General features: G+C 42.2%; 1 protein-coding gene across 1 annotated transcript in view; it reads left to right on the top strand.

Moving 5' to 3' along the window:
* LOC140169710 (intraflagellar transport protein 81 homolog) overlaps positions 1-13,541 on the top strand; it is a 60,644-nt gene that overhangs the window by 30,388 nt on the left and 16,715 nt on the right. Inside the window, 2 exon segments of the mRNA XM_072193008.1 lie at positions 7,398-7,640; positions 9,365-9,514. Coding sequence (XP_072049109.1) covers positions 7,398-7,640; positions 9,365-9,514 — 393 coding nt within the window.

Below are 13,541 nucleotides of genomic sequence, written 5' to 3'. Positions count from 1 at the left end.
GAGGTTTGGGTTCTTTGGTAGGAGGGAAGAGGTTTAGCCCAAGTAAGGCAGGGATTTAGACCCAAACAGTAAGTGAGCCAGCTATGGGCCAAAGTGACTTGGACCAAATAAATGAGGAGGTAAGGAACCAGGATGGACCAAAAGAGGTTTGGGTTCTTTGGTAGGAGGGAAGAGGTTTAGGCCAAGTAAGGCAGGGATTTAGACCCAAATAGTAAGTGAGCCAGCTATGGGCCAAAGTGACTTGGACCAAATAAATGAAGAGGTAAGGAACCAGGATGGAACAAAAGAGGTTTGGGTTCTTTGGTAGGAGGGAAGAGGTTTAGGCCAAGTAAGGCAGGGATTTAGACCCAAATAGTAAGTGAGCCAGTGGGCCAAAGTGACTTGGACCAAATAAATGAGGAGGTAAGGAACCAGAATGGACCAAAAGAGGTTTGAGTTCTTTGGTAGGAGGGAAGAGGTTTAGACCAAGTAAGGCAGGGATTTAGACCCAAATAGTAAGTGAGCCAGTGGGCCAAAGTGACGTGGACCAAATAAATGAGGAGGTAAGGAACCAGGATGGACCAAAAGAGGTTTGAGTTCTTTGGTAGGAGGGAAGAGGTTTAGGCCAAGTAAGGCAGGGATTTAGACCCAAATAGTAAGTGAGCCAGTGGGCCAAAGTGACGTGGACCAAATAAATGAGGAGGTAAGGAACCAGGATGGACCAAAAGAGGTTTGGGTTCTTTGGTAGGAGGGAAGAGGTTTAGGCCAAGTAAGACAGGGATTTAGACCCAAATAGTAAGTGAGCCAGTGGGCCAAAGTGACGTGGACCAAATAAATGAGGAGGTAAGGAACCAGAATGGAACAAAAGAGGTTTGGGTTCTTTGGTAGGAGGGAAGAGGTTTAGGCCAAGAAAGGCAGGGATTTAGACCCAAATAGTAAGTGAGCCAGTGGGCCAAAGTGACTTGGACCAAATAAATGAGGAGGTAAGGAACCAGGATGGAACAAAAGAGGTTTGGGTTCTTTGGTAGGAGGGAAGAGGTTTAGGCCAAGTAAGGCAGGGATTTAGACCCAAATAGTAAGTGGGCCAAAGTGACGTGGACCAAATAAATGAGGAGGTAAGGAACCAGGATGGAACAAAAGAGGTTTGGGTTCTTTGGTAGGAGGGAAGAGGTTTAGGCCAAGAAAGGCAGGGATTTAGACCCAAATAGTAAGTGAGCCAGTGGGCCAAAGTGACTTGGACCAAATAAATGAGGAGGTAAGGAACCAGAATGGAACAAAAGAGGTTTGAGTTCTTTGGTAGGAGGGAAGAGGTTTAGGCCAAGTATAAGGCAGGGATTTAGACCCAAATAGTAAGTGAGTGAGGCGGCGAAAGTCACGTGGACCAAATAAATGAGGAGGTAAGGAACCAGGATGGACCAAAAGAGGTTTGGGTTCTTTGGTAGGAGGGAAGAGGTTTAGGCCAAGTAAGGCAGGGATTTAGACCCAAATAGTAAGTGAGCCAGTGGGCCAAAGTGACTTGGACCAAATAAATGAGGAGGTAAGGAACCAGAATGGACCAAAAGAGGTTTGAGTTCTTTGGTAGGAGGGAAGAGGTTTAGGCCAAGTAAGACAGGGATTTAGACCCAAATAGTAAGTGAGCCAGTGGGCCAAAGTGACTTGGACCAAATAAATGAGGAGGTAAGGAACCAGAATGGACCAAAAGAGGTTTGAGTTCTTTGGTAGGAGGGAAGAGGTTTAGGCCAAGTAAGACAGGGATTTAGACCCAAATAGTAAGTGAGCCAGTGGGCCAAAGTGACTTGGACCAAATAAATGAGGAGGTAAGGAACCAGAATGGACCAAAAGAGGTTTGAGTTCTTTGGTAGGAGGGAAGAGGTTTAGGCCAAGTAAGACAGGGATTTAGACCCAAATAGTAAGTGAGCCAGTGGGCCAAAGTGACTTGGACCAAATAAATGAGGAGGTAAGGAACCAGAATGGACCAAAAGAGGTTTGAGTTCTTTGGTAGGAGGGAAGAGGTTTAGGCCAAGTAAGACAGGGATTTAGACCCAAATAGTAAGTGAGCCAGTGGGCCAAAGTGACTTGGACCAAATAAATGAGGAGGTAAGGAGCCAGAATGGACCAAAAGAGGTTTGGGTTCTTTGGTAGGAGGGAAGAGGTTTAGGCCAAGTAAGACAGGGATTTAGACCCAAATAGTAAGTGAGCCAGTGGGCCAAAGTGACTTGGACCAAATAAATGAGGAGGTAAGGAACCAGAATGGACCAAAAGAGGTTTGAGTTCTTTGGTAGGAGGGAAGAGGTTTAGGCCAAGTAAGGCAGGGATTTAGACCCAAATAGTAAGTGAGCCAGTGGGCCAAAGTGACTTGGACCAAATAAATGAGGAGGTAAGGAACCAGAATGGACCAAAAGAGGTTTGAGTTCTTTGGTAGGAGGGAAGAGGTTTAGGCCAAGTATAAGGCAGGGATTTAGACCCAAATAGTAAGTGAGCCAGTGGGCCAAAGTGACTTGGACCAAATAAATGAGGAGGTAAGGAACCAGAATGGACCAAAAGAGGTTTGAGTTCTTTGGTAGGAGGGAAGAGGTTTAGGCCAAGTAAGGCAGGGATTTAGACCCAAATAGTAAGTGAGCCAGTGGGCCAAAGTGACGTGGACCAAATAAATGAGGAGGTAAGAAACCAGGATGGACCAAAAGAGGTTTGGGTTCTTTGGTAGGAGGGAAGAGGTTTAGGCCAAGTAAGGCAGGGATTTAGACCCAAATAGTAAGTGAGCCAGTGGGCCAAAGTGACGTGGACCAAATAAATGAGGAGGTAAGAAACCAGGATGGAACAAAAGAGGTTTGGGTTCTTTGGTAGGAGGGAAGAGGTTTAGGCCAAGTAATGCAGGGATTTAGACCCAAATAGTAAGTGAGCCAGTGGGCCAAAGTGACGTGGACCAAATAAATGAGGAGGTAAGGAACCAGGATGGAACAAACGAGGTTTGAGTTCTTTGGTAGGAGGGAAGAGGTTTAGGCCAAGTAAGGCAGGGATTTAGACCCAAATAGTAAGTGAGTCAGTGGGCCAAAGTGACTTGGACCAAATAAATGAGGAGGTAAGAAACCAGGATGGACCAAAAGAGGTTTGAGTTCTTTGGTAGGAGGGAAGAGGTTTAGGCCAAGTAAGGCAGGGATTTAGACCCAAATAGTAAGTGAGCCAGTGGGCCAAAGTGACTTGGACCAAATAAATGAGGAGGTAAGGAACCAGAATGGAACAAAAGAGGTTTGAGTTCTTTGGTAGGAGGGAAGAGGTTTAGGCCAAGTAAGGCAGGGATTTAGACCCAAATAGTAAGTGAGCCAGTGGGCCAAAGTGACTTGGACCAAATAAATGAGGAGGTAAGGAACCAGAATGGACCAAAAGAGGTTTGAGTTCTTTGGTAGGAGGGAAGAGGTTTAGGCCAAGTAAGGCAGGGATTTAGACCCAAATAGTAAGTGAGCCAGTGGGCCAAAGTGGCGTGGACCAAATAAATGAGGAGGTAAGAAACCAGGATGGACCAAAAGAGGTTTGGGTTCTTTGGTAGGAGGGAAGAGGTTTAGGCCAAGTAAGGCAGGGATTTAGACCCAAATAGTAAGTGAGCCAGTGGGCCAAAGTGACGTGGACCAAATAAATGAGGAGGTAAGAAACCAGGATGGACCAAAAGAGGTTTGAGTTCTTTGGTAGGAGGGAAGAGGTTTAGGCCAAGTAAGGCAGGGATTTAGACCCAAATAGTAAGTGAGCCAGTGGGCCAAAGTGACGTGGACCAAATAAATGAGGAGGTAAGAAACCAGGATGGAACAAAAGAGGTTTGGGTTCTTTGGTAGGAGGGAAGAGGTTTAGGCCAAGTAATGCAGGGATTTAGACCCAAATAGTAAGTGAGCCAGTGGGCCAAAGTGACGTGGACCAAATAAATGAGGAGGTAAGGAACCAGGATGGAACAAAAGAGGTTTGAGTTCTTTGGTAGGAGGGAAGAGGTTTAGGCCAAGTAAGGCAGGGATTTAGACCCAAATAGTAAGTGAGCCAGTGGGCCAAAGTGACTTGGATCAAATAAATGAGGAGGTAAGGAACCAGGATGGAACAAACGAGGTTTGGGTTCTTTGGTAGGAGGGAAGAGGTTTAGGCCAAGTAAGGCAGGGATTTAGACCCAAATAGTAAGTGAGCCAGTGGGCCAAAGTGACTTGGACCAAATAAATGAGGAGGTAAGGAACCAGGATGGAACAAAAGAGGTTTGGGTTCTTTGGTAGGAGGGAAGAGGTTTAGGCCAAGTATAAGGCAGGGATTTAGACCCAAATAGTAAGTGAGCCAGTGGGCCAAAGTGACTTGGACCAAATAAATGAGGAGGTAAGGAACCAGGATGGAACAAAAGAGGTTTGGGTTCTTTGGTAGGAGGGAAGAGGTTTAGGCCAAGTATAAGGCAGGGATTTAGACCCAAATAGTAAGTGAGCCAGTGGGCCAAAGTGACTTGGATCAAATAAATGAGGAGGTAAGGAACCAGGATGGACCAAAAGAGGTTTGAGTTCTTTGGTAGGAGGGAAGAGGTTTAGGCCAAGTAAGGCAGGGATTTAGACCCAAATAGTAAGTGAGCCAGTGGGCCAAAGTGACTTGGACCAAATAAATGAGGAGGTAAGGAACCAGAATGGAACAAAAGAGGTTTGGGTTCTTTGGTAGGAGGGAAGAGGTTTAGGCCAAGTAAGGCAGGGATTTAGACCCAAATAGTAAGTGAGCCAGTGGGCCAAAGTGACTTGGACCAAATAAATGAGGAGGTAAGGAACCAGAATGGAACAAAAGAGGTTTGAGTTCTTTGGTAGGAGGGAAGAGGTTTAGGCCAAGTAAGGCAGGGATTTAGACCCAAATAGTAAGTGAGCCAGTGGGCCAAAGTCACGTCGAACCAATTAAATGAGGAGGTAAGAAACCAGGATGGACCAAAAGAGGTTTGGGTTCTTTGGTAGGAGGGAAGAGGTTTAGGCCAAGTAAGGCAGGGATTTAGACCCAAATAGTAAGTGAGCCAGTGGGCCAAAGTGACGTGGACCAAATAAACGAGGAGGTAAGAAACCAGGATGGACCAAAAGAGGTTTGAGTTCTTTGGTAGGAGGGAAGAGGTTTAGGCCAAGTAAGGCAGGGATTTAGACCCAAATAGTAAGTGAGCCAGTGGGCCAAAGTGGCGTGGACCAAATAAATGAGGAGGTAAGAAACCAGGATGGAACAAAAGAGGTTTGGGTTCTTTGGTAGGAGGGAAGAGGTTTAGGCCAAGTAATGCAGGGATTTAGACCCAAATAGTAAGTGAGCCAGTGGGCCAAAGTGACGTGGACCAAATAAATGAGGAGGTAAGGAACCAGGATGGAACAAACGAGGTTTGAGTTCTTTGGTAGGAGGGAAGAGGTTTAGGCCAAGTAAGGCAGGGATTTAGACCCAAATAGTAAGTGAGCCAGTGGGCCAAAGTGACTTGGATCAAATAAATGAGGAGGTAAGGAACCAGGATGGAACAAAAGAGGTTTGGGTTCTTTGGTAGGAGGGAAGAGGTTTAGGCCAAGTAAGGCAGGGATTTAGACCCAAATAGTAAGTGAGCCAGTGGGCCAAAGTGACTTGGACCAAATAAATGAGGAGGTAAGGAACCAGGATGGAACAAAAGAGGTTTGGGTTCTTTGGTAGGAGGGAAGAGGTTTAGGCCAAGTATAAGGCAGGGATTTAGACCCAAATAGTAAGTGAGCCAGTGGGCCAAAGTGACTTGGACCAAATAAATGAGGAGGTAAGGAACCAGGATGGAACAAAAGAGGTTTGGGTTCTTTGGTAGGAGGGAAGAGGTTTAGGCCAAGTATAAGGCAGGGATTTAGACCCAAATAGTAAGTGAGCCAGTGGGCCAAAGTGACTTGGATCAAATAAATGAGGAGGTAAGGAACCAGGATGGACCAAAAGAGGTTTGAGTTCTTTGGTAGGAGGGAAGAGGTTTAGGCCAAGTAAGGCAGAGATTTAGACCCAAATAGTAAGTGAGCCAGTGGGCCAAAGTGACTTGGACCAAATAAATGAGGAGGTAAGGAACCAGAATGGAACAAAAGAGGTTTGGGTTCTTTGGTAGGAGGGAAGAGGTTTAGGCCAAGTAAGGCAGGGATTTAGACCCAAATAGTAAGTGAGCCAGTGGGCCAAAGTGACGTGGACCAAATAAATGAGGAGGTAAGGAACCAGGATGGAACAAAAGAGGTTTGGGTTCTTTGGTAGGAGGGAAGAGGTTTAGGCCAAGTAAGGCAGGGATTTAGACCCAAATAGTAAGTGAGCCAGTGGGCCAAAGTGACTTGGACCAAATAAATGAAGAGGTAAGGAACCAGAATGGACCAAAAGAGGTTTGGGTTCTTTGGTAGGAGGGAAGAGGTTTAGGCCAAGTAAGGCAGGGATTTAGACCCAAATAGTAAGTGAGCCAGTGGGCCAAAGTGACGTGGACCAAATAAATGAGGAGGTAAGGAACCAGGATGGAACAAAAGAGGTTTGGGTTCTTTGGTAGGAGGGAAGAGGTTTAGGCCAAGTAAGGCAGGGATTTAGACCCAAATAGTAAGTGAGCCAGCTATGGGCCAAAGTGACTTGGACCAAATAAATGAGGAGGTAAGAAACCAGAATGGACCAAAAGAGGTTTGGGTTCTTTGGTAGGAGGGAAGAGGTTTAGGCCAAGTAAGGCAGGGATTTAGACCCAAATAGTAAGTGAGCCAGTGGGCCAAAGTGACTTGGACCAAATAAATGAGGAGGTAAGGAACCAGGATGGAACAAAAGAGGTTTGAGTTCTTTGGTAGGAGGGAAGAGGTTTAGGCCAAGTAAGGCAGGGATTTAGACCCAAATAGTAAGTGAGCCAGTGGGCCAAAGTGACTTGGACCAAATAAATGAGGAGGTAAGGAACCAGGATGGAACAAAAGAGGTTTGGGTTCTTTGGTAGGAGGGAAGAGGTTTAGGCCAAGTAAGGCAGGGATTTAGACCCAAATAGTAAGTGAGCCAGTGGGCCAAAGTGACTTGGACCAAATAAATGAGGAGGTAAGGAACCAGGATGGAACAAAAGAGGTACGTTTGAGTTCTTTGGTGTTAGGGAAAGGATTTAAGGTAGGTAATCAATGAGCCTATTTTGTGCCAAAGTAAGGGCACCATGTCGAATTTGGTCCTATAAATCAGTGCCCGCTTAAAGGTACTGTTGACACAGGGGTGTGATTCTACAGGATTCTTCCAGATTTCGGAATTTTTTATGACCAAAATTTATGTATTGATTATTATTCTATTTTCAAGATATTTCACAAGCTTTGAATCACACCCCTGTAATTCTGTCATATCCTTGTGATGTATTAAATTGTATCAAGCATAATAATTTAACATTTTCATAGTGTTATCATTTTTCATTTAAATGAAAACGAAAGCACTGTGCAAATGTTCACTCCATATTTTTGCAGATAAAAGCTGTCAACGCTGAAGTTAACGGTCTGATTGAGAAGCGTATGATGCGCAACGATCCCGTAGACGACAAATTTGCATTGTTCCGTCAGCAAGCTTCCATCATTGCGCGTAAGAAAGAAGCCGCGGCAGAAACACTGAGTGATGCCAAGGATGATGTGCAGCAACATCAACAAGAACTGGATGAGAAGAGGGAGGCGGCTAAAGGGTTTCAGGGAGGAGAGGTGCTCAAAGGGGATGAGGTACGGACATATTATTTTTAACCCCATGAGAACTACCTGCCGATTGGCCAAAAAGTTTTCATTATCAATTGGACCAATCAGCAACATTGTTAGAATAATTTCGCCACACAAAAAAATTGGGGTGAATTATTTGCAAAGCTCTATTCTGATTGGTGATTAAAGTAAAGATATCATGTAATTGACCAATCAGAGGCAATGTTAGATCGGCAGGTAGTGCTCAGGGGGTTAAACAAGGCTCTTTGTAATTCAAACTCATGCATAAATTCATTGGGCTATTCCAGTTGAAATCCATATACCTCAAGACATGACCTTAATTCCCTACTCAGAGAGTGAGAATTTCAAATGGAGTTGCCTGAATGTGTGACTCCATTTGAAATCTACACCCCCTGTGTGGGAGATAAAGGTCATGTCTTACAGGGAGTGTATGGATGTCAACAAGAATAGCCCATTACAGAGGTACAGTGGCCTAATGGTTAGGGTGTTTGACTCGGGAACACATGGTTGTGGGTTTGTACCCCGTCAGGGCCAACGTGTTGTGTCCTTGGGAAAGACACTTTATCTCGCTTATCACACTCCACCCAGGTGTTAAATGGGCAGCTGTTGGGGGTAGTCATACTGATGCAGTTATTGTTGGTAGCCAGATGGGTGTGAAATATCCTAGTGCGGTGGAATAAATAGAAAGCACTTTCAGAAGTGTTCTAAAGGGACAATATGCGACCATCCACAACAAACCCAGTGTAAAGTCGCCGGAGTTTATTAAGCGATATTGACCAATAAACCTTACAGAAAACAAAGGAATTTCAAGAGCAAAATTGACTTTTGAGCACCTATTTTCCAAACAAGTAGAACAAGTGATATATCATTTTAAAGCTTGTTTTATGAAGATTTTCACTGTTTAAATAATCTCAGAAACTCAAAATTGCTACTTTGCACTGGGTTCGTCATGGATGGTCACATATGTGTGTGTGTCCGATGGAGAAGAGCAGTGATGTTGTTATTAGGCCTAAAATAAAATATTGATTGCTTGTCCTCCAGTTGGATTTTTGGGGTGGGTCAGTAGGTCGGATTTTTTTTTAATGACACACTACCGTATAGGCCTAGGCAATGGGCATTGGTCACGAGGAAGATAAATCAATACTTCCAACCGTCAATATGCATGACACCATAGAAATAGATTCAATTAGGGTAACTAAATACTTACAGGCATAAGGCGCAAAGTTTATTGGAAACATGGATGCAAGAATGGACAGTTATAATAAATTATGAAATATTATATGAGTTTACGGTAATGATTTTCTTCTTTAAAACAAAATGTTGTTGGCCAAATTTAGCTTTGAAATGAAATTTACACAGAAAAAGTAATAAAAAAAACATCAAAATTATAGACTAAAATCTAAAAAAAAAACAATTTTGGAAAGAAAAGGGCCGACCCTGATTTTGACCAATTTTGGGTCGGTCGGTGGAGGGCAAGCAAACATGTTTTTTTGGCCTTATTTATAGGCCTTCAGTTTTCTGAGATAAATATTCAAGCGCTTATAGAATTTCAAATGCATTTCACATGAAATCATTATTTCTGTTTTCAATGAAATTGGCAATTATGTTCATTATGTGATTCAATTGTAACAAATTAGGCTAAAACAATTCCTGACTCAAACTATCTTGAACTGGTCTTGGTTTAGATTTAAGAGTCTTTCACTCTTTTTTATTATTCAAAATGTTTGCAGTTTAAACGCTACGTCAACAAGCTACGTGGTAAAAGTACTGTGTACAAGAAGAAGCGTCAGGAGTTGGCCGAGTTGAGAGCCGAATATGGAGTGTTGTCAAGGACAGATGAAATCTTGAAGCAAAGAAATGATCAAATCAGGCAACATCTGGTAAGTAGCAAAAAGACTGAAGTCCAGATGATAAACTGTTATAACCACATGGTACTAGCCAATTTGATTGGCTACAAAGATAGCTATAGGGTCCATAACTTATAAATTCCCCGCTAAATTCTTTTTGAAATAAATCGAAAAATATTTAACGAAATGCAAACCTGTAAAAAGAAATGGGTAGCCTTATTTGTGGACCAAATGTCAGCATCACACGTCATTGCGTTCAGTCACAATGGTTCATTATGTTAAAAAAAAGAGACCGTTTTAAACAGTGTTAAAAGTTGCATCTGAGTCCATAGGACTCAATTCTCAAACAATACAGTAGGCCAGGGATATTCATGTGTTTGTAAAAGAAAACTTAATCTTTGGTATTCTTCTTCTTCTTTTTCAAAAGCAAAGCAGGTGTTTAATTCTTTTTTTAATGATAAATGGCTGAGATAGAAGGGGTATGTTAAAAATGAGGTTGACCACCTTATCAATGAAAACATAACACTGAAAGAGCTAACCCGAACAATCCAACATGTATGGAACAACAACATGGACCAGCAACGGGTCCGGAATTTAATAAACTGCATGCGGCGACGTTGCAATGCACTTGTCAACAGTGCAAGAGGACACATCCCCTACTAAACATCTAGACTTTAAGTTTTATTTCCATTACAAACACAGGCCTAACATACTGTATTGTTTGACAATTAACTTCTATGGACTCAGGTGCAACTTATAAGACTCCCTCTCTTTTTACATAATGAACCATTGTGACCAAACGCAATGATGTGTGACACTACAAATTGGCCCAGATTTGTAAAACAAATAAGGTTACTCATAACTTTTTACAATTTTGCATTTTGTTAGATAATTTTCGATTTATTTCAAAAAGCATTAGGGGGAACTTATAAGTTGTGCACCCTATATATCATGATTGGAGCCAATCAGAGATATGGTAAGAACTGTAAGTAGGATTGAAGGAGATTAAGCTTAAAATTGCCAAGAGATCTGAAAGCTCGATTTTGATTGGTTACTCAGATGATTATATCATGTAATTAACCAATCTGGGGCACTGTAAAAAGGCATGCTTTGACACCTGAATCTGTAGATAGGGACCCGGCTCAGCAGATTTGACACACTGCAAATATCTGACGGTAGCAGATATGAACTGCAGATTCATTTACGTGCCACCCTTTAGTTAGAGAATCAGCCGGTATCCACTACGATAAAAATATTGGCCACCCCATCCATTATGACACGATATTGGATAGGCAAAAGACAAAATCCTATCTTTTATTCTCATTCTTATTCAGTTTTAATGTAATTTTTGCGAGAAAAACTGCCTTTTTTCAGAAAAAAATAAAGTTACTTTTGTGAGGACATCCCTGTTGTTTTAAATGAACGAAACCATCACGAACATCTAAGCCGCCGAATCGCGTTCTTAGTTCTCGCACATGTATTACGCGAACGCATTATCGCGCGATCATTGAGGAGCAACAGGCGTGCCGCCGTTGCGTGGTGGCGCGCGCCCTGACTAATATCACTATCAACTATTGTGAGATATTATGCACCAGAAAACCAATCAAATTATGTGAAATCTTTACAAGACGCACCCATTGAATAAGAATGTATGATAAGGTCACACATTATCAATTTTTCTTGTTTTGTTTAAAATTACACACATTCTTTGTATTCATTTTGTTATTTACCATAAATAATAAAACTGCCAAGATTCATTAGCGTAGTGAATTTTATTGAAATATTTTAACACGCTGTGACCAATAATCTACCACAAACAATTCCTGTTCATCTGCAGACAAAGCAATACCATATGGACTGTTTCCCATCGTAGTGATGCAGTCTAGATACTTGTATTCTCCACCTGCATACACGTATCTGTAAACCACTATAGGAGAACCAAGGTTACCAACAAATAGTTCCCCTTTTTTGCTACAGCAGACATACCAAGGCTTCCATGAGTAAATATCAGGAGGGGGCTGAATGATGCTAGCATTGTGACCTGATTGATCCATTACTTGCAGGGTGTAATTATCAAATGATATGATAAGGTTATCATCGGGTGTACAGGTTAGCCTGCGTGGAGATGATGTTGTTTCAAACTTGGATATCAGAGTGCCATCAGGCTGATGAATGGATACAATCTTGTCTCCATCACAGCCTAATCCTACAATAATTCTACCTGTTGAATCAACAGCAACTGTTTTAGGGTTTAATGGATGATTATTGATGTCATATGTAGGAATACTACTGACTAGGACGCCTTCACTGTCATATATGTGGAATTCTTTCTTGCCAAGTTCACCAGGTACGATGTATTGGTTGCTGGGAGTAATGGCAATGTCAGAGATATCAGAAGGAGAGCCTTTGATGACATGTTTGAAATCCCCATTCCTAGACAACACTGTCACCGGTGCAGAACGACTGGTCAAAACAATATCCCCATTAGGATGAATGGCAATACCCCTTGGAAACTTGACTTGTGGTGTAGTTTTCATTTTTCTACATTTTTTCCACTTTTTACCAGCACTATGCTGATGGGTACTAGGTTTGGTACTGGACAATAAATGGGACCTTGAAAATAAGCTGAAACTTGGACGTTGAGAAGATTCAGGTTTACCAGTGGTCTCTAAATGATCTTGTCTTGATTCTGTTCCTGCGTTTACTTTAGTTGCTGCTGCTGATGATGTTGATGATGGCAAAGGTTTTGCTGTTGCCGGCGATAAGGATGTTGCTGATGGTGGGCAGTGTTTCTCTCTTGCTGATCGTAAGGGTTTTACTGCTGGTTTTGTCAATAAGGTGTTAGGTTGATGGCACACTTGGGTAGAAACAATGGTGATATGTAGTTTAGCACATAGCAACTGCAAATCTTGCAAAGTCAGTTCAGATGGCTCTAGTTTGATCTGACCAAGGTTGCTATCTACTGTGGTAGGTTGCAATTTAGCAAGTTGTTGTAGTGATGATGACAATGATGGGTAGAGGGAGATGATATCAGAATCAGAACCAGACTCGATCACATTGCTTGCTAGTTCAGTTGAACTTCTTGAACTGGCTAGATCAACCTGGAGCTTTTCTTCAATATGTCCAATTGCTCTTACGTTTTCCTCTCTCTTATTGTATGCATCTTGCTTGTAAGCTGTAACTAGATTGTCCACTTGCTGCATAAATTCATTCCTTGCTTCATCTATGGCATGTATCTTTACATCTGTATCGCGGTCAAGATTCTGCTTCACCTGCTGTATTTGTTGGATTGCAATTGTGTATTTTTCTTCTACATTTGTAACTCTTCTGGTGAGTTTTTCCAAGGAACTGCTCTGTTGCTTTGATGCTACCTTCATCTGGATGAATGAATGACCTCTATGAGTAAGATCAAGAGCACAGCAATCTGAGCAGACAGCACAGTCACAATTCTCACAGAAGTACTCATGTTCCTTGCCCCCATGATTTTCACAGTAGCTGGTGCTGGATTTCTTCTGTAGAATAAACAAAAAGAGAATTAGGGAGGACAGCCAAAATGGATGCTGAGCTCAGCCAAGCTTTGCTGCCTTCACTGATGGCTCAGCTTTGCTAGATGAATGAATGGCATGACTAGAGAACAGTATACCAGTATGCTGACATTTTTTTTAATAAAAAAAATCAACAGCCCTAACGCGAGCGCGAGTGAGTGGTCAGAGCAACACGCAGGCATCACATAAGCGACAGGCAAGTAAGCAGGCAGGGCGTATAAAAATAAAGCGTGTTAAACATGTTTAAGGAGAAAATGTGGAAAATATAAAAAATATATATAATATATTACTCTAGTCGTTTTCTTGCGTGTCGCTTATGTGTTGCTTATATACTTTGATACTTAACAGTCCTTGAAGTAAACTTTATAAATCCAATGATATGTACTTAATTTAAGTGTATGTAGCTGGGATTAAAAACCAACAATCAATTGAAAAAAGTTTGACCTTTCGTATTGAAAACAAAACACACAAAAAAAATTAAGTCTTTTGGGGAAAAAATGTATATCTTAAATCGT

This window comes from Amphiura filiformis, chromosome 14 (assembly GCF_039555335.1).
Source record: "Amphiura filiformis chromosome 14, Afil_fr2py, whole genome shotgun sequence".
In the NCBI taxonomy this organism is placed as follows: domain Eukaryota; kingdom Metazoa; phylum Echinodermata; class Ophiuroidea; order Amphilepidida; family Amphiuridae; genus Amphiura; species Amphiura filiformis.
This window is presented reverse-complemented; position numbering and strand designations above follow the sequence as displayed.